General features: G+C 45.3%; 1 protein-coding gene across 6 annotated transcripts in view; it reads right to left on the reverse strand.

Moving 5' to 3' along the window:
* Positions 1-24,610, reverse strand: part of TDRD12 (tudor domain containing 12) — a 227,304-nt gene that overhangs the window by 20,280 nt on the left and 182,414 nt on the right. For all 6 annotated transcript variants that reach the window (XM_077288673.1, XM_077288671.1, XM_077288667.1 and 3 more), the window contains 2 exons: positions 1,080-1,281; positions 810-902 (listed from right to left, as the gene is read on the reverse strand). In XM_077288673.1, the coding sequence (XP_077144788.1) occupies positions 810-902; positions 1,080-1,281 (295 nt within the window). The remainder of the gene's footprint in view (positions 1-809; positions 903-1,079; positions 1,282-24,610) is intronic.

The following is a 24,610-nucleotide window of genomic DNA, read 5'->3' on the forward strand; positions in this document are numbered from 1 at the left end:
ACACAGACAGCTCTCCAGCGACCAACTATGCGAAGTCCCCTGGTAACCAGGGTAAACATTGGGTTACTAAGCGCAGGGCCGCGCTTAGTAACCTGATGTTTACCCTGGTTACCAGCGTAGACATCGCTGAACACAGTGCAGAGAAGCACAGCGCCGGGGGACAGACACCGGAATGTAAGTATGTAGTGTTTTTTTTTTTTTTACGTTTACGCTGGTAACCAGGGTAAACATCGGGTTACTAAGCGCGGCCCTGCGCTTAGTAACCCGATGTTTACCCTGGTTACCAGTGAAGACATCGCTGAATCGGCGTCACACACGCCGATTCAGCAATGTCTCCGGGAGATCTAGCGACGAATTAAAGTTCTGGCCTTTCTGCTCCGACCAACGATGGCACAGCAGGATCCTGATCGCTGCTGCCTGTCAAACTCAACGATATCGCAAGCCAGGACGCTGCAACGTCACGGATCGCTAGCGATATCGTTCAGTGTGAAGGTACCTAAATTGATACCCACATAGCATATCACACCTGTCATACTAGGGGATCTGCCGGGCACCCACTTTTTGAACTGGTCATCCAAGACGCATCGTGCTTGGTTTTTTTTTTTTTTTTTTCCAGAAAGCTTCAGAGCGAGAGTATAATATACCCGGCTGATTCATGCTGCCTGTAGTCCAGGCAGCATGGATCTCTGGAGAGAGGTTCACTTTAATTTACACTTGTCCAATCTGCTGATACTTATCAGTAGGCATCAGAATTGCTACGGTTATGCCACAAAGAATTGAATAAATACACCCAGATTGGTCGTCCTCACCATGGGATCCAGCCAATAAAATCCTCCAAGATGAAGAACGACTTTGGCTCTGTGCTGCTTTCCTCTGATACTTCTGCCAATAATTCTCGTCACCTAAGAAAAAAACAAAGATGCAATGGTTCACACGTGGTTCCCGGATGCAAAGGTAAAGAAGCGTAAAACTGAGGGCACATTTAGAGCTCTACATAGCGGCAATAATGCTATAAATGCTGGCTCTTGGACCAATTAATGTAAAATGATATATGCATAGTAAAAAGTTTCACAACTCACTTTCGGGTCCCACTTGTCCTCACTGTCAATAGGTTTCAACCTACACACAATAAATTCTCTGAATTGTGGCGGGAGAGACTGAAACGCAGGTGGCAGCAGGAACAAAGTGTGAACAGGAATCTCGTCGGTATTCCCATCATCGATGTACTGCACGTGTGCAAAGGAGACGCTGTCCATGGTTTTTGTAGATAGGACTCGAACCCTGTTGTAAAGGAAAAAAGTAAAAAAATAGGGATTTTTGTGTACTCACCGTAAAATCCTTTTCTCCGAGCCATTCATTGGGGGACACAGACCGTGGGTGTATGCTGCTGCCATTAGGAGGCTGACACTAAGTGATACAAAGTGTTGAGGGAGGATCTAAAGTGATCCTTCACGGTTAACCCAGTGATTTCCAAATTAATATACAAGGTGTTGCCGGCAACTGAAAATGACCAGACGGAGACGTGTGTCTCTGTTTAGGGGGGATCAAGCTGATCTCTCTAGCCCCCGTTTAATCAGTATGAGTTTTCATAGTCATAGAAATTATACTTCAACCAATCAGCATAAGAACATGCTCACAGTTCTTAGCCTATAAGAATGCAGGAACAATCTGTGCGTCAAAGCTTCATAGAACAATACACCCTCAGTCTCATATTCTGTTTAGATTGCAACAATCAAGGTCTCATCAAAGTCTCACAACAGCTGTAAACTTTAGCCTACTAACAAAATTTATATCAAAACAACAAAATGGAGTCGAAAAGCACAAAATGGAGAACCTTTCATAATTTGTTCCTTCACATTCCCCCCTAGATACATTTTGTTAATTAATGTCCAGCATCAGAGGTACTATCCCAAGCTATAAGCTCGAGGGGTACTGGTCTTCACATGGCTGGTGCCATGTTACCAGCCATGGCTGTTGCGGCGTACCCGTCCTCCCTGTATACTAGAATTTACGAATAACAATTATTGATAACAGTAGTGGGGATCTTTTGAAGATAGCCATGCGCTTGGCTTCAACATCTTCATCAGGTAACTTTGTGAAATCGGTGTAGAGAAGAGCAGAGGTGGCAACGCTTTTGGTTTCATCACTAGTTGTCTTAGTGCAGAATTTCCTAATACATACAGAAATACACCAAAGAACAAGTTTTAGTATTACATACATAACAAGAATAAAGACAACAATATATAACAAACTTTGAAAGATTCCAGCTATCCAGCCCCCAGGTCCCTCAAACCAATTGGCTGGATTAAGGAGAAGGTGTCTGCCCACCAACTGTCCTTATTACGGTCATTGTCTTTATCATATTAATCTCTGAGTCTTTGAATGTCTTCTAACTTTAACTTAAACTTCATAGTGCTATTGGGATTTATATAATGACAGCAAGCGGGTCCAATAATCTGACACATACCACCCTGTGCTGCTGTTAAGTAATCCAGTACTACAGTATGTTGATTATTGACTATGATAAGTTGGTTTTAGACAACAACAGTAGTATTAAGTATATCCATTCCAATGTATCCCAAATTTGATCATCTAGATAATCTGTGGCCCTAACCAATTTATCCCACATTTGTGTAATCATAGGGTAAATGAAAATAGAACTGACAATTTTATCGGCTATACCCATCTGTACTACTAATCTTTCATGATATTGTACAAACTTATTATTCAAGAAAGTTGGGGAATTTGGGCTGTCCCATGTGGTTACCAATATTATTATATGGAAATACGAAAAACCAAAACATTATGTCCCCTTATTTGCTACTAGTCTGTTTGACCAGCTTCCAGTGCGATACGTGGATTCACGTCGGCCTTCCTTCCAGCTTTACTGACATAGGAGTGATACTGAGGACTTGGTAGGGACCATCATACAAGGGTTCTAGTCAGGGTGGATAAAAATCAATGTTTTTTTTAAAAAAATAAAAAAAATCGGATTTTTTTGATTTAAATCGGATTTTTTTGATTTAAATCGGATTTTTTTCAATAAACTGCTTTTTGAGGAAAATATTTTACCATCCAAAGGTTCTTCCATCATGAGATAAAGCTGAGTTGTTTAACTCAGTAGAATAAAGGCTGTATATGTGTAACATTCACAATGCCATGCTCTTCCAGAGGTTTCTGTAGGATGCTGACTATCCAACAAGTTTGGGCATGTCAACTGAATGGAAAAAGAAACTAAACCAAAAGTGAAACCAAGCTAGAAGTGTGGAATTAAAGGGGCAGTATGAACAAAATGTGGAGGCTATTAATAGTTTATACAATTAAGACATGCTGCTTTTAAACACCTACCTATTGCCATATAGTAAAACAAAAAAGATTTTTACTTACTTTGGGGTCCCCCCCTCACCCTGGCGTTAGATCGTTGCCCCTAGTTTCGTCCGTGTAACTATGGGCGCACATGCGCACTGCTCTCACTTCTCATTTTAATCGTGATTTATATTAAAAAAAACCTTTTGATTTAAATCATGATTAAAATCATGATTTAAATCGATCCGATTTAAATAGAAAAAAATCTTTTGATTTAAATCGTGATTTAAATCATGATTTAAATCGGCGTGATTTAAATCAATCCACCCTGGTTCTAGTCCGTGTTTTCTCACATGGCTTTTCACGACCACAAAACCACCAGACTTTAAATTGTGACAAATATCGGTTTCTGCTGAATCTGGAAGGGAAGAAGAAACTAAAACATAGGTGTTAGCAAGATTTTTACTAAGCTGAATAACATATTGAACAGCACGGTCAGTTTCCTCTGATAACTACTGAGGCTGGAAATTTGCAACTGGGGGCCTAGCACCAAACAACATCTCATATGGGGACAGGCCATGTTTTGCCTTAGGGGTAGTACGAATGTGGTACAGTACAATGGGTAGGAGCTCTGGCCATGGAGCCGTAGTCTCCTGCATCATTTTGGTCAATTGTCCCTTCAGTGTGCCATTCAGCCTCTCAACTTTCCCACTGGATTGTGGATAGTATGGAGGGCTACAGTGGATCCAAACATTGTCAAAACCTCCTGATACACATAGGACTTGGTCACTTTCAACGACTTCTGGAACACCATATCTGCATATAACTTCCATCACCAGTTTCTTCGCTGTAGTCTTTGCAGTCATGTTGGTAACCGGGAATGCTTCCGGCCAACTGGAGAACATGTCGACAACCACCAGACAATATTCATACCTTCCAGACTTAGGCAACGTGATGTGGTCCACTTGGAGCCTTTGGAAAGGATAGTCAGGCTTAGCAAGGTGCTTCAGGGGTACACATTGAAGTTGACTGGGATTGCAGGTATGACAGATATTGCATACATTGTTGAGTGCTGTCAGGACTGTAGAAATACCTGGAGCCCAGTAGAATTTTTGTACCAGGGCTAGGGCTTGGTTTTTTTCCTCAATGTGTGGGCCCATGTGCCCACGTGGCAATAGCAGGATACATCCGCTTAGGGAGACACAGGAATTGGTCCTTTTTCCAGAGACCATTGTCCATACATGCTCCATCAGCCTTCCACTGCTTCACTTCTTCCTTTGGGGACATTCTCTGCATCGTCATTAAGCGGTCTCGCGGGGTCCTACAGAAAACCTCAGTCTGTCGTGGATCATCAGGTTCCTGTAGAGTCAGTGTTTCTTGTAACTGTTTAAGCTGAGAGTGTGTGGTCACCATAGTCGGTATGGTCGGTTCAACGGGTAGGAAAGCAGCAGCTTTTGCTTGCATATCTGCAAAGGCGTTACCAACAGTCTGTGGACTTTTCCTAGGACCGTGCGCCTTAATTTTGATAATGGCCACCTTTGTAGGTAATTTGATTGAGTCCATGAGGGTTTTAACAGCTTCAGCATTCTTCACTGGAGTCCCAGCGGTAGTAATAAACCCTCGATTGGCCCACAGGGCTCCGAAATCATGAGCAATACCAAATGCATACTGTGAGTCCATGTATATATTAGCCAGCCTGTCTTTGGCCAGAACACATGCAGTAGACAGAGCCTGAAGTTCTACTTCTTATGCTGACAGTGAGGGAGGGAGGGAGTGCAGCTCCGTGCACCACAGTGTCTTCCGTAGTAACAGCGTATCCAGTGTGGAATCCGCCAAAATCATCAGCATATCTTGAACCGTCTTTCAGGGCACTGTAGAGAGGTTGCATTATACGGGATGCATCCGGTATCCACTGACAACAATAAATACATAGTCCAAGAAAACGCTGGAGTTCAGTCTCATCTTTTGGTAAAGGAAGGGAGCTGACGGCTATTTTTCATTCTTTTGAGAGGTGTCTGGCACTCTGAAGGAGACAGTGACCCAAAAATATCACTTGACCAAGGCAGAACCGAAGTTTCGAGGCCGAAACCCGACAGTTCAGATCTGCCAGATACTTGAGAAGGCTAACAGTGGCAGCAATGGCTTCCTGCTCTGTCTGTGCACACAAGAAAAGATCAGCCACATACTGAAGCAGCGTGACATAAGGGTGTTCTAACTGCCAGGGTAAAAGACACTCGCCCATATTTTTTACAAACTGATTGGGACTTCTTTTTGGGCCCCCTGTGGCATAACTGTCCTTGTCAATTGTCATCCCTGATATGTGAATGCAAACAGAAACTGGCAATCTGGGTGTAATGGAATGCTAAAGAAGGCATTGGTGAGGTCAATGACTGAACCAAGCAGCATCCTGAGGTATCTGGGACAAAAGAGTATGTGGATTAGGCACCTCTGGAGTTTCTAGAACAGTAACTGCATTAACTGCCCGTAGATCTTGTACCAGCCGGTACACAGGGGGTTGGCCGGGTGGGGTCTTTTTCTTAACGGGAAACAAGGGTGTGTTACATGGGGAAACACAGGGTATCAGGGCACCATTATCAAGTAACATTTGTATTTGCCCCTTGAGACACTGCTCCTGATCATATTTAAAAAAATACTGATGGACTTTAGAAAAAGGGGCACCAGGTTTGAGAAACACTTTTACTGGTTCTACAGGCATTATTGGGGGAGAATCTGGGTCTATCAGGACCATCATAACCGTAGGAAGGGCATGTAGGATACACATCTCTTTATATTCATCTGCATAGGGGTTATATAACGTAAGTATCAGCTGACCATCATCTTGGAATTGTATCCTGGAGCAGAACTGTAATAATAAATCTGCCCCCAGTAAATTTACCGGACATGAGGGAGAGATTAGGAACTGAACAGCAACCTCAAGGAAAGGACCCACAGGGTTTTGTAAGAGTATATTTATTGGGTCTGTCATCTACTCTAATTAAAACAAGCTCTTGATCTGAGAATTAACATGGAGGGGCTGGGGAGTGAGATATCCAGACATAGGGTTAAAAGGGATATTTTAGTATGAGACTGGATTTGTGTAAAGGCCCCGTCTCACATAGCGAGATCGCTAGCGAGATCGCTGCTGAGTCACAAGTTTTGTGACGCAACAGCGACCTCAGTAGCGCTCTCGCTATGTGTGACACGTACCAGCGATCAGGCCCCTGCTGCGAGATCGCTGGTTGTGTCGGAATGGCCTGGACCTTTTTTTGGTCATTGAGGTCCCGCTGACATCGCTGAATCGGTGTGTGTGACACCGATCCAGCGATGTCTTCACTGGTAACCAGGGTAAACATCGGGTTACTAAGCGCAGGGCCGCGCTTAGTAACCCGATGTTTACCCTGGTTACCAGCGTAAATGTAAAAAAAACCAAACAGTACATACTCGCCTTCTGATGTCCGTCAGGTCCCTTGCCGTCTGCTTCCTGCTCTGACTGTGAGCGCCGCTGTACAGTGAGAGCACAGCACAGCAGTGACGTCACCGCTGCGCTCTGCTCTCACTGTACGGCGGCACGGTCAGAGCAGGAAGCAGATGGCAAGGGACCTGACGGACATCAGAAGGCGAGTATGTACTGTTTGTTTTTTTTGGTAACCAGGGTAAACATCGGGTTACTAAGCGCGGCCCTGCACTTAGTTACCCGATGTTTACCCTGGTTACCCGGGTGCTGCAGGGGGACTTCGGCATCGTTGAAGACAGTTTCAATGATGCCGAAGTCGTTCCCCTGATCGTTGGTCGCTGGAGAGAGCTGTCTGTGTGACAGCTCCCCAGCGACCACACAACGACTTACCAACGATCACGGCCAGGTCGTATCGCTGGTCGTGATCGTTGGTAAATCGCTATGTGAGACGGGGCCTTAAGGTGGGGAGGGCAGAAGCTGGAGTCTGTTACATGAACCGCTGATAAGGGGAGCTGTGTCCTTGCAGCTGTGAGGGGGGGGGCTGTATTTGGAGCGGGGAATTGCTGTGGCTGGTTTAACCCTTAATTTTCCTGTTCCTCTGCTGATGCAGAGCGGGGTAAGTTCTTAAAACCTTTTTTACTACTTTTAATGCATCATCTGGAATGGAAGTCTCAATATCGGATTTTAACTGACATTATTGCCTCTTTCAATTCAGATTTAAGGCCGGACATTAAAGCTACTACAAAAAGGTGTGAATGGGCTTTATTATACAATGAGAATCCCAAATCTTTAAACACTACCATAAGACGCCCATAAAACTTCTCGGCATTCTCCCCCTTATCCTGTGTGACATCTGTGAGGGAGGTTCTAGCAGGGGAGGTTTCTGGATCGGGTAACTGGTTACAAAGGGTGTCTATCTGCGATGGAGAAAAGGGGGTATACTTTGGCCTGTCAGGAGTAGTTTTCACATCATCTTCAAACTCTGATATTACTGACTCGGGGGCGGGAGGAGGTGGCGGTACAAGAGGCATCGTACCGGGAGAAACGGAGGAGGCATACAGGATTGCGTTCTGGACAGCCTCAGTAAGTAACTGTTGGGACTTGGGAATATTGCTAGGATTATACCGTGGCCCCACTGCATGTATTACATATTGACACGGCAGCTGTCCTGCTCTGGTTGCTGCGACCTGTCCTGTTTCTACCTGGCCATAAGTTTGTATATATGAATTAGATTCTTCCTGTATCATGGGTCCACCTTTCTGTGAAATCATTGCAGCCAGTCCTCCAGCATAGCGGAACTGGTTATCTGCGGCATTTACTATGGCCCCAACATATTGTTTTGTGAGATCCCCTGTCCCTATCCTAAAGAGCACATCATGACGGTGGGGTCCAGGAATAACATTAGAATACATTTCCTGGAAATCCATCTCCTCCGTATATCCTGTCTCTGACCGAGTGACTAAGGTAGGTGGGGGGGGCGGATACTCATAACCACTAGCAATACTTAGGCATAACAAGAGCTGGTGGTGGCCGATAATAGATGCCGTCAGCGTTTAGCAAGGGAAAGGTGGGGGCTACAACCCCGGATCTCCTCGCTCCAGAATTGTAACAGACCTCTCTACACTGAGAATTAGTAACTCCGCATCACAAATCCACCCAGCAGGATCATAGCGTGGAGGCGCACTAAGTTTTGGCAACCCAGTATATATTGGTGCTTTGGGATTGAGGGGCACAGAGCTTACAGTCGGGAGTAGAGGCTTAATTTCCTGGGGAGGGATCATATCATCTAACAGGGAGCCCCCCTGTTGATCTTCAATTTGCTATATATCAACCACTCAACTTGAAGCAGGTGAATCTTTTACCAATCTTTCAATCACTTACAAGTTTCCTTCTAAAACTAGACACTAGATTTCACTTTCAAATTCCAGATTATAATATTTCTTTGTACTTCAAAACAATATTGTCGCTTTAAACAAAACACAGATCTACCAGCGTGTACTACACCAAGAAAATACAGAGAGACTCAAGAGCGCAGCAACATGCTGCTGCCCCCTCCCATCGGATATTTTAGAGATAAACACAGAATACAGCAGTTCTTAGACTTAATTAATTTCTACAAAATCTTCATCACACAAATTCAAAGTCGTCTTTTTCTTCCATAGAAACGGATTCTCCTTTAGAGCTAAATACCTTTACTTAGTCGTGCATAGATACTAGAGCGGCCGTATAGTCTATTCCACTAGGGTTTACCTGTCCCCCGCTGGGACAACCCAAAATCGCGGTACTCAGTGAAAGGAGGAGGGCGTCTCAGACTAAACCCTCCGGACACCTCTGGAAATACACATATATATCTATATATTCCTGAGTTACGCATCCTACCCAATCTTCGATCACCTCACCGCGCCTGATTCTAACAGTGATCAGGAATTCAGGATATTTTGACTATAAAGAGAATTACATCACTGGTCAATCCGGGGTGTCCGTCCCTTATGAGGTACGGTTCGAGCACTGGGCTTCCAACGGAACTACACCTCTATATGATTCCACCCAAAAATCATCCCACCTCCGGGGACAAACCTCAGATCCTCTTTGCAGCAACAAACACAGGAAAACCACACCAAACGGTCAGTCTGGACAGTATAACTGCCAACTTACCGTGGTTGTTGTGGGGGATGATCAGTCCCAATTTTCCAGTGCCTGTGTCCGGTCCGAGGGTCCTTTGTCTTGTTGTCCTCCGGGCGGCAGAGGCGTTCCTGCTTGGAGCCCCACGTTCCCGGGCGCCAACTGTTGAGGGAGGATTTAAATTGATCCTTCACGGTTAACCCAGTGATTACCAAATTAATATACAAGGTGTTGCCGGCAACTGAAAATGACCAGACGGAGACGTGTGTCTCTGTTTGGGGGGGGGGGATCAAGCTGATCTCTCTAGCCCCCGTTTAATGAGTATGAGTTTTCATAGTCATAGAAATTATACTTCAACCAATCAGCATAAGAACATGCTCACAGTTCTTAGCCTATAAGAATGCAGGAACAATCTGTGCGTCAAAGCTTCATAGAACAATACACCCTCAGTCTCATATTCTGTTTAGATTGAAACAATCAAGGTCTCATCAAAGTCTCACAACAGCTGTAAACTTTAGCCTACTAACAAAATTTATATCAAAACAACAAAATGGAGTCGAAAAGCACAAAATGGAGAACCTTTCATAATTTGTTCCTTCACATTAAAGTTAGCTCCTCCCCTGCAGTATACACCCTCCTGCTGGCTCTCAGCTAACCAGTTCGGTGCAAAAGCAGTAGGAGATCAATAACAAATGAGAGTATAGTATGTCAAATCATATATGAGAGTATAGCACGTCAGATTATATATGTTATAAAACAACCACAAGCTAATAACGGTGGGAGCTGTGTCCCCCAATGAATATGCTCGGAGAAAAGGATTTTATGGTGAGTGCACAAAAATCCCTATTTCTCCTTCGCCTCATTGGGGGACACAGACCGTGGGTCGTCCCAAAGCAGTCCCTGGGTGAGAACAACATCAGATCAGGCCCTGTGCAACCGCTACTTACAAGTGCGCCACCGCGGCCTGCAGAGCCCGCCTGCCCAGACTCACGTCTGCGGAAGTCCAGGAAGTATAGTGCTTCAAGGGTGCATGAGGACTGGACGAACCCGCGAAGCTGACAGACGTGCTTTGCTGACGCCTGGTGTCTGGAACCCAAGAAACCTCGATTGATCGAGTGGAGAGAAAAAAAAAAGGCTGAAGTCTAACACGGAAGGACTTCTGCATGTGTAAAGAATCCACCAGGCTAACATGGCTGACGAAAAACGGCTAAGGCCTTCCTGAAAAAAGCGCCAAGAAGCCCAAATGAAAGTGTCCATCCTCTCGAAGGACGCCGTCCTCAGCACGTACCTACTCAGGGCTCTCACATTGTCCAGGGCATGGGGAGACCATTTCGTTTTGTGGACTGGAGCCGAAAGAGAAGAGGGAAGAACGATACCCTCGTAATAGTGGAAGTACGATACCACCTTGGTAACAAGGGATGGGGACGGCTTGAGGACAACCTTGCCTAGATGATAATGAGGAAAAAAGATCTGAAGGAACAGAGCGGCCAGCTCCGAAGACTCGTCTGAATTGACTTGTACAGTGCAGAGATCTCCCGGGACCACTGGGGGCCTTCCTGCTTCCTAAAGACCCTCGGAGCTAGTGGAAGAGGCGAGATGGAGCTGGTATCCCAGAAGAACCAGAGTATGCACTGTGATGGCTTTTGGGTCTCGAGTCCGGATCATGAACTCGAGTGCACTGGCGTTCAGTCTGGACGCCATCCGATCTACATCTGGAGTGCTCCAGTGAAGGCAGATATGTTGGAAGACTTCCGGATGAAGTTCCCACTCAGTTAAGGCGAGACCCTGGTGGCTGAGGAAGAAAACTGCCGCCCAGAGTTCTACTCCTGGGATGAGTACTGCCGAGATCACAGAGTGATAGATCTCGGCCCACGAGAGAGTGTGAGGTACGTAGGTCAAGGTGCCTGACCGCGGGTACCTGCTAGATAATAGAGGTATTGCCAAGCCGTGATAATATCCAACTGAATTTGGATGGGGAGACCTGCCAGAGGGCATTGAGCCTGCTGTAAGAGCAGAGGTACCGTTGAGATCCCAATAAAAAAAGGGGATCGGGAGGCTAGATTCCTGAGATAACCAGAGGCCTTGAGCAGTGTGGTGACGCTCTGTAGTCACTAGCAATCATAGAACCGGGAGAAGGGATCTCCCCCGGACGAGAAGGATGCTCAGAGGTTACCCTCTGGAAACCTGTTTGACCTGCAGAAAAAAACAAGCGGAGCGAAGGGAACTGCCTCCATTGCTATTATCCCACCCAAGGATCCTCACAGCAAATCGGAAGGAATGAGGGCAGGTACGGACCGGGGCTGAAAATCAGCCCTGTCTTGAGAACCCGCTTCTTTTAAAGACGTAGCAGAAGAGATAGCCCATGACCAGACAGGCTGTTCTGGCATTTGCCAGAATTGCCGGATGGCCATTCCGTCCCGGAATGTGGGGATGAGTGACCAAATGCGGGGGGACTCCCTGTTGAAGGACCACGGGCTTGTCTCAAGGGAGGATTCCAACCCTCTGGGGGTGTCCAGGATCATCCTTAATAAGGATAGATGCCGGGCTGGAAATGAGGACGACCTGTCTAAGTCTATCCGCCAGCCCAAGAGAGGAAGGGTATCGTAAGGTATATATAGACAGGCTCCGCGTAATCCTGGAAGAACAGCTGGAAGACGACCAGATAGGGGAGGACGGCCACGCACCCAGTGTGCCAGAGGGACATGACCGCCACCATGATAATGGCGAACACTCTGGGAGCAGTAGCAAAGCCAAAAGGTAAGGTCGTGACTTGTGAAGGTAAGCATCCCGAATGTCGATGGATGCCAGAAAAAAACTCCACCTTTTCCCATTGGAGTGATGGCCGAGTGGAGGAACTCTATCCAAGAAGGAGGACCTTTTTGAGGCTTGTTAGAAGTTAGAGGTCCAGGATCGGTCTTACTTTTCGGTCCTCTTTTGGAACCAAGATCCCTTAGATTTAGACTGTCCTGGACAACCCTTCAACTGTTGGTTGGATCTATAGGACACTTGCAATCCTTTGTTCCTAGGTAGGGAACACCCACTCCCACACAGCGACCACTCTGTAAGGGCGTGATGTCAGAGGGTTTTGGGTTTTTTTAGAACGCAGAGTATGCCACCGTTCTCTGATCCATAAGCCCTTCTGAATGAAATGGCATTCGCTGCAGACAGCGCCTGCAACTAGCCGCATTGAAAGAGGCGTGTACCACAAAGCCTCCCGCTCACGGGATTTGATTGGCCAGCTGTACTGTCTCCGGAAAGAGAGAGAACTAATCTGAATCAAATAAATATAGACCAACACTGGAACCATCAGTAACAAAAGTGTGAAGGAACAAATTATGAAAGGTTCTCCATTTTGTGCTAGATTCTCCATTTTGTGTTTTTGACTCCATTTTCTTGTTGCTTAAAGATAAATTCTGTTATTTAATTAGGTAAAAGGTTACAGCTGCCATGAAGTAACTTTATCTTTTTCTTCACAAGCCTGGTATGCAACTAGGCTATGTTTCATAATTGGTATAAAGACCTTGAGTTTTCTGTCTCGAGCCAGATAATAGATTCGGGGGTGTATCACTATACAAGACTGAGGCATCTGTTAGAAAAACACATACTGTGCCAAAAAGACATGACCATATCTGTAGTTTCCATTTTTCCTGTATCCTCATGGGTTAAGTTTTTCCTGCATTCTTATAGGTTAAGAACTGTGAGCGTGTTCTTATGCTGATTGGTTGAAGTATAATTTCTGTGACAATGAAAACTGATATACAAAATAAACGGGGGCCAGAGATCAGCTCGATCCCCCATACAGAGACACACGTCTCCGTCTGGTCATTTTCAGTTGCCGGCAACACCTTGTATATTAATTTGGTAATCACTGGGTTAACCGTGAAGGATCAATTTAAATCCTCCCTCAACAGTTGGCGCTTAACGTGGGGCTCCAAGCAGGAACGCCTCTGCCGCCCGGAGGACAACAAGACAAAGGACCCTCGGACCGGACACAGGCACTGGAAAATTGGGACTGATCATCCCCCACAACAACCACGGTAAGTTGGCAGTTATACTGTCCAGACTGACCGTTTGGTGTGGTTTTCCTGTGTTTGTTGCTGCAAAGAGGATCTGAGGTTTGTCCCCGGAGGTGGGATGATTTTTGGGTGGAATCATATAGAGGTGTAGTTCCGTTGGAAGCCCAGTGCTCGAACCGTACCTCATAAGGGACGGACACCCCGGATTGACCAGTGATGTAATTCTCTTTATAGTCAAAATATCCTGAATTCCTGATCACTGTTAGAATCAGGCGCGGTGAGGTGATCGAAGATTGGGTAGGATGCGTAACTCAGGAATCATATATTTATGTATTTCCAGGGGTGTCCGGAGGGTTAAGTCTAAGACGCCCTCCTCCTTTCACTGAGTACCGCGTTTTTGGGTTGTCCCAGCGGGGGACAGAGAGAGACCCAGTGGAATAAAACCGTAAGGCCGTCGGTATTATGCACAACTAAGAAGGATATTTAGCTCTAAAGGAGAATCCGTTTTTGTGGAAGGAAAAGAAGTCTTTGAAGTTGTATTATGAATCTGATATTGTTAGCCCAAAAATGGGGAAAATATTCTCAATTATAGGTTTTTCTAAGGTGTTCTGGTATGTGAATTGTGTGATGAAGGTTTCGTAGAAATTAATTAAGTCTAAGAACTGCTGTATTTTGTGTCTGTGTTTGTCTTTGGAATATCCGATGGGAGGGGGGAGTCATACAGCTGCGACTTCGGTGTGCTATTCTCATGCCTACTAATGTGACTTTGAAAAGGTGCACTGTCCTAAACCCCGCTACTCTTCTCCTAGTTCCTATGGATCCAAAGGGGGGAGGAGTAGGTGACATGAAAAAGGACACTCTTTTTCTTTCTAAAATGGATCCAGAGGAACAAGATTAGGTTTCCAAACCATATGATTGTCTAGAATTGATGTCTCAGGAAACGGCTGGTCTCTAGTGTGCCCATTCTAATGCTGATTTTGAGCTTTTTGTAGATGGATCCCGTCACCAAGATGACCAAGGATGCTACTGTACCAGATATGCTGTGGTCTCAGAACATGAGGTAATCAAGGCAGAGTCAATGCCAGCTTATATGTCTGCACAAGAAGCAGAGCAAACTAGTAGAAGGTAAGACTGTAAATATCTACACTGATTCCAGGTATGCTTTTGGCATTGCACACGATTATGGGCCTATCTGGAGAGCCAGGGCTTTCCTGACAGCAAATGGCCACCCCATTAAACATGCTGAGGCAGTCCAGCAACTTATGAATGCATTACAGTTTCCCACCCAAGCAGGCATCATAAAGGTAAAGGCACATACCAAAGGCACTGATGGACGGACAAAAGGGTAACGCACTGGCAGACCAGGCTGCCAAGAAAGCAGCAAGCACTCCTGTGGCTTCTAGAGTACATCACCTAGACACCCCACCATCTCCACTTGTGTTGAAAGACATCTTAGCCCGGTTACAAGAACAGGCAAGTAAGGAGGAGAAAAATAGGTGGCAAAAGATAGGGGCTTGCTCTGATACCGTTACCGGACTATGGGGGAGGGGTGAAAAGGTCTGCCTACCACAGGTACTGTACCCAATGATGGCACAGGTTCTGCACGGGAATGTGCACCACTCGAAGACGGCCATGTGTGACACCCTACAGAAACAATGGATTGCCCCCGAGTTTTCCACCTGCGCAGAAAGGCAGGTACAGAGCTGCATGATATGTGCCACACATAATCAGAGTAGGACAGTGAAAACCCCATCCAAACACACTCCCCGGCCCTTTAACCAATTCCAGAGACTGCAGAATGATTATATTCAGTTACCCAGGGTAGGGACGTATGAGTATGTGTTGGTCTGCATTGATTTATTTTCAGGTTGGCCAGAAGCCTACCCAGTTGCCAAAGCTACAGCTAAGACAACGGCGAAGAAACTGATGGCTGAGATCTATGCAGGTATGGAATTCCTGAAGTCATTGAAAGCGATCAGGGTTCCCATTTTACTGGAGAGATCATGTCAGAGGTAATGGCAGCACTGGGGGTAAGTCAAGCATTGCATACTCCATCCGCAGAGTAGTGGAAGAGTGGAGAGACTAAATGGAACTTTTAAGCTTAAAATCCAGAAGGCAATGACAGAGACTGGTAAACCATGGACAGAATGCCTTCCTCTAGCTTTGTTTTCAGTAAGATATACCCCAAACAGGAAGACAGGACTGTCACCGTATGAGGTTCTGTTTGGCAGGAGCCCCAATCTTGAATGTTTCTTTCCACAACAGTTGCAGCTCAAGTACCAGGACTTGACTAGCTATGTGCAGGCCTTACATGGACACTTTGTCAAAGTGCATTTAACTGTCTTCAGTTCTCTTCCAGACCCAGACAAGGTTCCTGGACACCATCCCTTTGTGCCAGGAGACCTGGTGTATGTGAAAAAGTTTGTGTGCAGAGATTGTCTCCAGACAAGATTTGAAGGACTTCACACGGTGATCCTGGTTACCCCCACTGCAGTAAAATTTGAAGGAAAGAGCACCTGGATCCACGCCTCACACTGTAAAAGAGACCGAACCAGTGTTTAGTCACAGTAGTGACTGAAGGGAAATGTTGCTGTTGTTTTTGATCCTGGGACCAGGGGCCATCCTCGCCCCTACCTCTTCGGCCCCTATTGCATAAATAAGAATTCTGGTCCCACTATTCTCTGGGTAAATCTGACAGCCCCGGTGAATATCTGGCGATTTGATTTCTGATGTAGTCAAGTGCCTTGAGACTGAACGGGTGGTAGAGGGAATCATCCAGTTTTATATGTGTGTTACCAGAAATGACAACAATAACTGTTATTATTGGTCAGATGCTGCTTGGAATACGGGAGATGATTGGGGATATAAACCTAGCGAAGCCATGTTCTCTAAGGATAGGACGGGTAGGAGTCTTCGTGAGAGAATGCATCTAACAGCCCTTCTGCAACCACTTAGGGGCTGTAAATGGGGTAAAAGTTGTCACCCCCTCCTCCTAAATCTTGAAAGCCCCCAATCTGCTGATCTGCAGACGTTTGTACTGGGAAGGCATTTTAATTATGTATTTAATAGTGGATACCATGGGAATTTAGGCCATATACAGCTCCGGGATATTAGCTTCAGACCAACCATGACCCCTGTTACCAGTACAGCTAAAACAGGCCCAGGTGAGCGTTTGCAAAATGTAGTTAATGAAGTGATACCCATTCCAGGTCTCAGTTGGCAAGAAGTTTTCTCCATAGAAACACAAACAGCCCCAAGGAAAAACCTGTGGTTAGAATGGGTGAGATACAATGTAAGAGTCCAGAATATCTCTGTAGGATGTATTGCTTGTGCTGCTGCGAATACACACCTATACACACATGCATTGCTTTTCCCTGATGACAACACCACTGCCTGTGTCATGAATCGTTTGAAAGGTCTGAAGCCCACTGATTGTCCAGATTATGTCCTACTAATTCATGAGAAACCCAAACTAAAGGTTCCAGGAGAAAGTAACCGTATTAGCTGACAATTACACCTGCTATAATTCCCACGACACCACAGGTATACCAGTAGGGATCTTCAAGACAAGTTTCTGCAAAGAGAACAGTTCTCTAGATACTGATTTGCTAATTAAACATACACAATATATGTACACCAAAGATACCTGATGAACCTACCAGAAAGAGGAGAAGTCTCGATCAGCTCCACATGAGTTATGAAGAAGATCCACTAGTATATATATTGATGCCATTGGAGTGCCAAGGGGGGTGCCTGACCAGTTTAAAGCCCAGAACCAGATTTATGCCGGCATTGCTTCTATAATCCCACAGGTGCAGATTAATAAAAATGTTGAATGGATCAAATATATATATTACAGTGAACAAAGATTTGTCAATTATAGCTGTGATGCCTTCCAGGGTATAGTTGAGGATTTGGGCCCTAACACTTGTATGACCCGTGCTGCAACCCGACCTAAGAGAATTACACTGAATCCTGTCCAGACAAGATCACATGTAGTGATATAAGAAGCTGACACAGGATTGTGGTTGGTGGATAGTGGAGACATTAACTTTTGGGAGTAGGCTGACAGTAATCCTTTTGGGAAGGAGCTGTAGACCAGCATGTCATGTCGCCCCCCACCACCAGAGAACCAACCACATCAGGTAGGGTAAGACAGATACAGGAGTATTATCCCTGGAGGCCCTCTGACTAGCTAGCTATGCAAAAACAATTGGCTGACCCTGAGAACCAACCTTTCTCATTTTACAAACAAATAATGACAATATGATAGATGTATAAGTACACCTGGGCAGGCCTAGGTAGTTAGTGAAAGCAATCTCGACTTGCACCTTCCTCAATCAAGAAGTAGACCCACCAGAGTACGATGGTACTGATCCAGGGGAGATCCCTAAGTATGTCCCCCTCAAGAGAGTAGACAAAAACCCCCATTCTCAGATGATGCTAAGAGATTTAGTTTAGGGACAGTGGGAGAACTCCATGTGAGGTTAGTGAAGGGTTCAGCTACCTGGAGGCCTCTCGCTAGGGGAGAGTTTCTGAGGTGTCTGGATGAAGAAATCCACCTCCCCTTTTCCCATCACATGGACAGTCTCGAAGGATCTTTCTATAAGGGAAAAAAAAAAAACAAACAAAAAAAAACAACTTAGTGTTTAGGGGGGATTGTCAAGGTGAAAATATATTTTCTTATATACTTTTTGTACTGCTATATCTTAGACTGTGAAATAATAAGATTTTTCCCTCGCTTGTAGATATTAATGAAACGGTATTTAAAATGGCTGGTAACATGGCACCAGTCATGTGAAGACCAGTACCCCTCGAGCTTAGAGCTCGGGATAGTATCTCTGATGCTGGACAATAATTAACAAAATTTATCTAGGGGGGAATGTGAAGGAACAAATTATGAAAGGTTCTCCATTTTGTGCTAGATTCTCCATTTTGTGTTTTTGACTCCATTTTCTTGTTGCTTAAAGATAAATTCTGTTATTTAATTAGGTAAAAGGTTACAGCTGCCATGAAGTAACTTTATCTTTTTGTTCACAAGCCTGGTATGCAACTAGGCTATGTTTCATAATTGGTATAAAGACCTTGAGTTTTCTGTCTCGAGCCAGATAATAGATTTGGGGGTGTATCACTATACAAGACTGAGGCATCTGTTAGAAAAACACATACTGTGCCAAAAAGACATGACCATATCTGTAGTTTCCATTTTTCCTGTATCCTCATGGGTTAAGTTTTTCCTGCATTCTTATAGGTTAAGAACTGTGAGCGTGTTCTTATGCTTTTTGGTTGAAGTATAATTTCTGTGACAATGAAAACTGATATACAAAATAAACGGGGGCCAGAGATCAGCTCGATCCCCCATACAGAGACACACGTCTCCGTCTGGTCATTTTCAGTTGCCGGCAACACCTTGTATATTAATTTGGTAATCACTGGGTTAACCGTGAAGGATCAATTTAAATCCTCCCTCAACAAAAGCAATACAGACTAAACACCCTGTGGTGGGGTGAATAGCACATTTACATAGGACACTCCTATGTGATGCGGACACTACTCAAATTTTTTCTTTTATTGTGAAGCAAGGTAGCTAAGGTCTCCGGCCAGTAGACCATTGGTCTTGCAACCCGTGCGGGCTAAGGAAAGGTAAAGCGCTGAACTCGATACCGCAAGACAGAATGAGTCATTGTCTGACAGTCCATGGTATTTTTAAAAGATGACCCATCGGGCAGGGATTCTAGTAGGTATACCACAGAAGTTAAGCTGCCAGGTAGCAAAGTGCGCGGCTGCATCTGCCATGGCGAGGAACACAATCCATCTCATGAGTTGCTGCCGTCATTGAACGTGCAGAGATAAAAGGAAGAAAACTCAATCCACCAACCCCTTAACAGGGGGGTGGAGAGGAATCGTCCGCCACCACGCATTGTCCGTTAAATAGTGGTGATGCAGAGGGTAACTGCTCGGACGTCAAAAGGAGGGCATCTGTACATCCAAGGAGTTCAAGTCCCCGGGAGGACCGGATTGGCATTAGGCCCAGCTGTAGAAGAGTATACGTGGAGGTGACACTCCATGTGCTCATTTGATGATGGTGTGAGGAGATCGGTGTCCTTTGAAGGACCCGTCGCCCAGAGTACACGTGGAAACGACACTGTATGTGCTCATTTGATGATGATGTGAGATCGGTGTCCTTTGAAGGACCCATCACCCAAAGTATACGAGGAGGCGACGCTCCATGTGCTCATTTGATGATGGTGTGAGGAAATCGGTGTCCTTTGAAGGACCCGTCGCCCTTAAAAAAACAATTAAATCAGGCATGGCATCTGGTGTGGCTTGAGGAGGCTTCTGTTTCTAGAGCAAGACTTTTCGGTCCCCATTTGCGACTGCTCATGGTAAGGCCGGAATCCTGGACTCCCATGCTGTATAAACACCAGTGTTTTTCACTGCGCTACTATGGTGCTCGCCAGTGAATCGCTTATCCAGACGCTCGCTGTCTAGGAAAAAAGGGGTAAATGCACTACTAGGGAGTTTATCTCCGTTTAGAGAAAACGATCTAGAGCAGAAACATAGTCCTTGTGAATCGACAGAGATTGGTTGATGGCCAAAATAGGCAAATCCAGCTTGTGCTGAGGCTTTTGAGAGTCCAGATCCAAGGTCATCTCCGATTCAGATGCGGAGTTTAGTTCCCAGCAAATCATTGGTGAGGGAAATCAAGAAGAGAAGCTCCCATTTTCTAGACGCCTGTCCATTTAGAATACTTGTGGCCTGCTAGCCGACGGCCCCCGTGTAGGAGAGGATCCATCTGTATTGGTCCTGCGAGCACTCCGAACCACAGCGGGTTCAAATAGGGGTAAAATCTCTTGGTCAGAGAGGCCATGGATTGCAGCAGTGGCGAACTCAGAGGAACTAGGTATTCTAGGAAAAAAGACTGGGATCGGCGGCGGCGGAAGGCTCCTGCGCTCATTTGAACTAAATATTCTGACCGGCTTCGGGGCTGGTTATGAGGCTTTCAGACCATGCTGGTGATGTGCCTTTAAGACCAGGGAAAACTGGTCCTGTGCCTTTAAGACCAGTGAATGCTGTTCATGTACCCTTAAGACCAGGGGATGCTGGTTGTGTAACTTTAAGACCAGGGATGCTGGTCAAGTACCTATAAGACTAGGGGTTGCTGGTCCGGAGCTTTTAAGACTAGCTCTAGGACCAGGGAATACTGGACATAGCGCTGATGCTGGTCGTGCGTTTATGCCGGTCGTGTGCCTTTAGGACTAGCTTTTGGGGGGAATACTGGACATAGCCTGTATGATTTTTAATCCATTATCCACCACTGCTGCCGGAGGGGGTTGTGGGGAAAGGAGAGCGGGGGGAGGGGTGGAGTGGCGTCTCCATACCCGGTTCCTGAATCCCCCGTCAGCGTTGGATTAGATTCTCCAGCGCTGAAAACACCTCAGGGACCGATGCAGCGGCCGCTTCCGGATGTACACAGCTCGTGTCCGGAAGCGGCAGGGAGATGAACATGGCCGCCGATAATATGGCGTGTTCTCGTCCTGAGCGAGAAGCGCCTGAATAGGGGGGCGGAGCCTAAACGTGCGGCCTAGCACGGCGGAGACTCCGGGTTGAGCTGGGGACTAAATTATTGGTGCCGGCCGGCGCCGAGCGAGAAAGAAGGGTAAAAGACCCGTCGCTTGCAAAAAAAAGGAAAAAGGGGGAAAAAAAACGCCGGTTGCGCAGAGCCCTCCAACCGCTCAAAACCCAGCACTTATCTAGGAATCTGCCACAAGGCAGAGTATGCAGCTCTGTTCAGAAGGTCATTAAGAAGGGATCCTCTAATACTATCGGATCATAGTCCATTGGTAGTAACACTGCAAATTGAAGGCCCTGGGGAGGTAGTTAAATTGGGGTGGAAAATTAACCCTTTCTGGTTAAAATTTCTTGATATGGGAAAGATCGGGGAAGAGATAGGAGAATTTTTTAAATTTAATGATGGTAGTGCAGCGAAGCATGTGGTATGGGACACCATGAAAGCTTATTTGAGGGGAATACTATCTAAAGAGATCACTAGGCATAAAACGAAAACAAGGGAGTCCGACAAAGTTATACTAGAGGAATTGAAGGCAGCGGAGGCTGAATTGAGTAATGAACGCACTCAGGACACCATGAACCGTATGAAGATGGCCCAGGAGGAGGTTAACAAACTACATTTACGCAAAGCAGAGAGGGCGAGAGCTTTCCAAAAAGAGGCCTTTTATGCGGAAGGGGAGAAAGTAGGTCATCTGCTCAGAGGGACTCGACACATGTACACGCTCTGAAACTAGCAAATGGTAATATTGTAACACAGGGGGCCCAAATTTTGGAGGGGTTTAAGGGATTTTATATGCATCGCATACGGGGCAAAGGGAAGATGAAATTAATAGATTTTTAGAGGAGGCAAAATTACCTAGGCTGGAAGCGGAGGAAAGAGATCTGTTAGACAGGCCGCTTACGGTGGAGGAGTTGGAGGGTGCTTTGAGGTCGATGGCAGGGGGGAAGGCTCCGGGGGATGACGGCGGCCCTGTTGAGATATATGATGTCCTCTCTGAAGAGTTGTTGACCAGATTGTTGGGGGTGTTTGAGGAGTCACTGGAGAGGGGAATATTGCCTGCCTCCATGAGAGAGGCCACTATTGTGGTCATTCCTAAACCTGATAAAAACCCACGGTTGCCGGAGTCATACAGACCGATATCACTTCTGACAACAGATGTTAAGATTCTGGCTAAGGCCTTGGCGAACAGACTAACTCAGGTGATATAAAAGGTGGTTCATTCGGACCAATCTGGCTTTATGCCTAATAAATCCACGGCCATCAACTTGAGAAGGCTATTCCTCAATATGCAGATACCGGCGGAGAATGCTGGTAGGAGGGTAGTAGTTTCCCTCGACGCACATAAAGCCTTCGATAGTATAGAATGGCAATACCTGTGGTCGGTTCTGGGTCGCTTTGGGTTTGGGCCAGTTTTTGTGTCGTGGGTGAGACTCCTATACTCCTCTCAAGTGGCTAAACTTAGGGTGGACAACGCACTGTCGGAGAGCTTTCAGCTCTTTCGAGGTACTCGGCAAGGGTGTCCGTTGTCCCCGTTGCTGTTTGCTCTGGCAGTGGATCCACTGGCAGCGGCTATCAGAAGGTCTCAATTAGTAAAGGGGTTTGTGTATGGGAAAATGGAGGAGAAAGTTGCTCTATATGCAGATGATATTTTGCTTTTTCTTGAGGACCCTGGGGAGTCTTTAGGAAATGTGATTTCATTAATTGAAGGATTTGGGCAAATTTCTGGATTGATTATCAACTGGGATAAATCAAGTGTTATGCAGGTGGATAGGGAAGTAGATTGTACAAGGGAGGTGGAGCAGAATACGAAATTAAGGGTGGTGTCGCAATTTAAATATCTGGGGATTCAGGTTTCTCTTCCCTTAACTAGATTTGAGGAACTTAATCTTGAGCCTTTAATAAACAAACTACGCGTCAAAATCACAGCTTGGAATAAGCTACATTTGTCGGTGGTGGGTAGAGTAAACCTACTTAAGATGGTGGTGATGCCACAGGTTTTGTATATTTTGCATAACTCTCCGGTATGGATCCCTCTGACCAGATTTCGTAAACTACGATCATTATTTGGGGAATTGGCATGGGGTGGGAAGAACCCTAGAATTAGGCAGGAGATACTGCAGAGGCCTAAAGATGAGGGGGGACTTGCCCTGCCTAATCCCTGGCTATATTTTTTATCTGCGCAAAGCCAACATCTTAGGGGTTGGGGGGATGGACTTGAGAAAGGTCAGGGACATAGTAGCTTGGTACATATACTTGGCAGGTGGCCCTTGGGTCAGGGTTTAGAAGCTGGCATATTTAAGAAGTTGGGAACTTGTTTTCATACCATAAATTTGATCCATAAGGTATGGCAGACGATTAAAGGTATAAGGGGGGTTGTGAAATTCACTGAGTTTTCGCCTATATGGGATAACCTCTTTTTTCAAGAATTCAATCATATGGAAGGAATGGGAGAGTGGAGGGAAAAAGGCATTGGGTTGATAGGTCAGTTGATTCACAACGGGAATCTTAAATCTTTTGATATGCTGCAGCAGGAATTCCATTTCCCGGGGTTAAAGTTGTATCAATATAGAAGGGTTCAGCACGCATTTCAGACACAAAAAAAGAGAGGGCCTATAATGATTCAGAAGGATCTAATGTTGGATTTTATATTAAATAACAACGGAACAAAAAGGGCAATATCCGAAGTATATGGCGATTTGTTACATACCTTTCTATTGGATTACCCTATTAAGGCCAGAAGGAAATGGGAGGATGAACTGGGGCAAATAGATGATGATAGGTGGGAGTCCATACTGGAATACATACCTAAGTTGTCGATGAGTGAGCCTGGGAGACTGTCGCAATTATATGTAATAAATAGGGCCTACAGGACACCTGACATGTTGTTTAACCCCTTCACCCCCAAGGGTGGTTTGCACGTTAATGACCGGGCCAATTTTTACAATTCTGACCACTGTCCCTTTATGAGGTTATAACTCTGGAACGCTTCAACGGATCTTGGCGATTCAGACATTGTTTTCTCGTGACATATTGTACTTCATGATAGTGGTAAAATTTCTTCGATATAACTTGCGTTTATTTGTGAAAAAAAACGAATATTTGGCGAAAATTTTGAAAATTTCGCAATTTTCCAACTTTGAATTTTTATGCCCTTAAATCACAGACATATTCCACGCAAAATACTTAATAAGCAACATTTCCCACATGTCTACTTTACATCAGCACAATTTTGGAACCAACATTTTTTTTTTTGTGACGGAGTTATAAGGGTTAAAAGTTGACCAGCAATTTCTCATTTTTACACCATTTTTTTTTAGGGACCACATCTCATTTGAAGTCATTTTGAGGGGTCTATATGATAGAAAATACCCAAGTGTGACACCATTCTAAAAACTGCACCCCTCAAGGTACTCAAAACCACTTTCAAAAAGTTTATTAACCCTTCAGGTGTTTCACAGGAATTTTTGGAATGTTTAAATAAAAATAAACATTTAACTTTTTTTCACACAAAATTTATTTCAGCTCCAATTTGTTTTATTTTACCAAGGGTAACAGGAGAAAATAGACCCCAAAATTTGTTGTACAATTTGTCCTGAGTAAGCGGATACCCCATATGTGGGGGTAAACCACTGTTTGGGC

The sequence above is a fragment of the Ranitomeya variabilis genome, chromosome 2, assembly GCF_051348905.1.
Source record: "Ranitomeya variabilis isolate aRanVar5 chromosome 2, aRanVar5.hap1, whole genome shotgun sequence".
Classification (NCBI taxonomy): Eukaryota; Metazoa; Chordata; class Amphibia; order Anura; family Dendrobatidae; genus Ranitomeya; species Ranitomeya variabilis.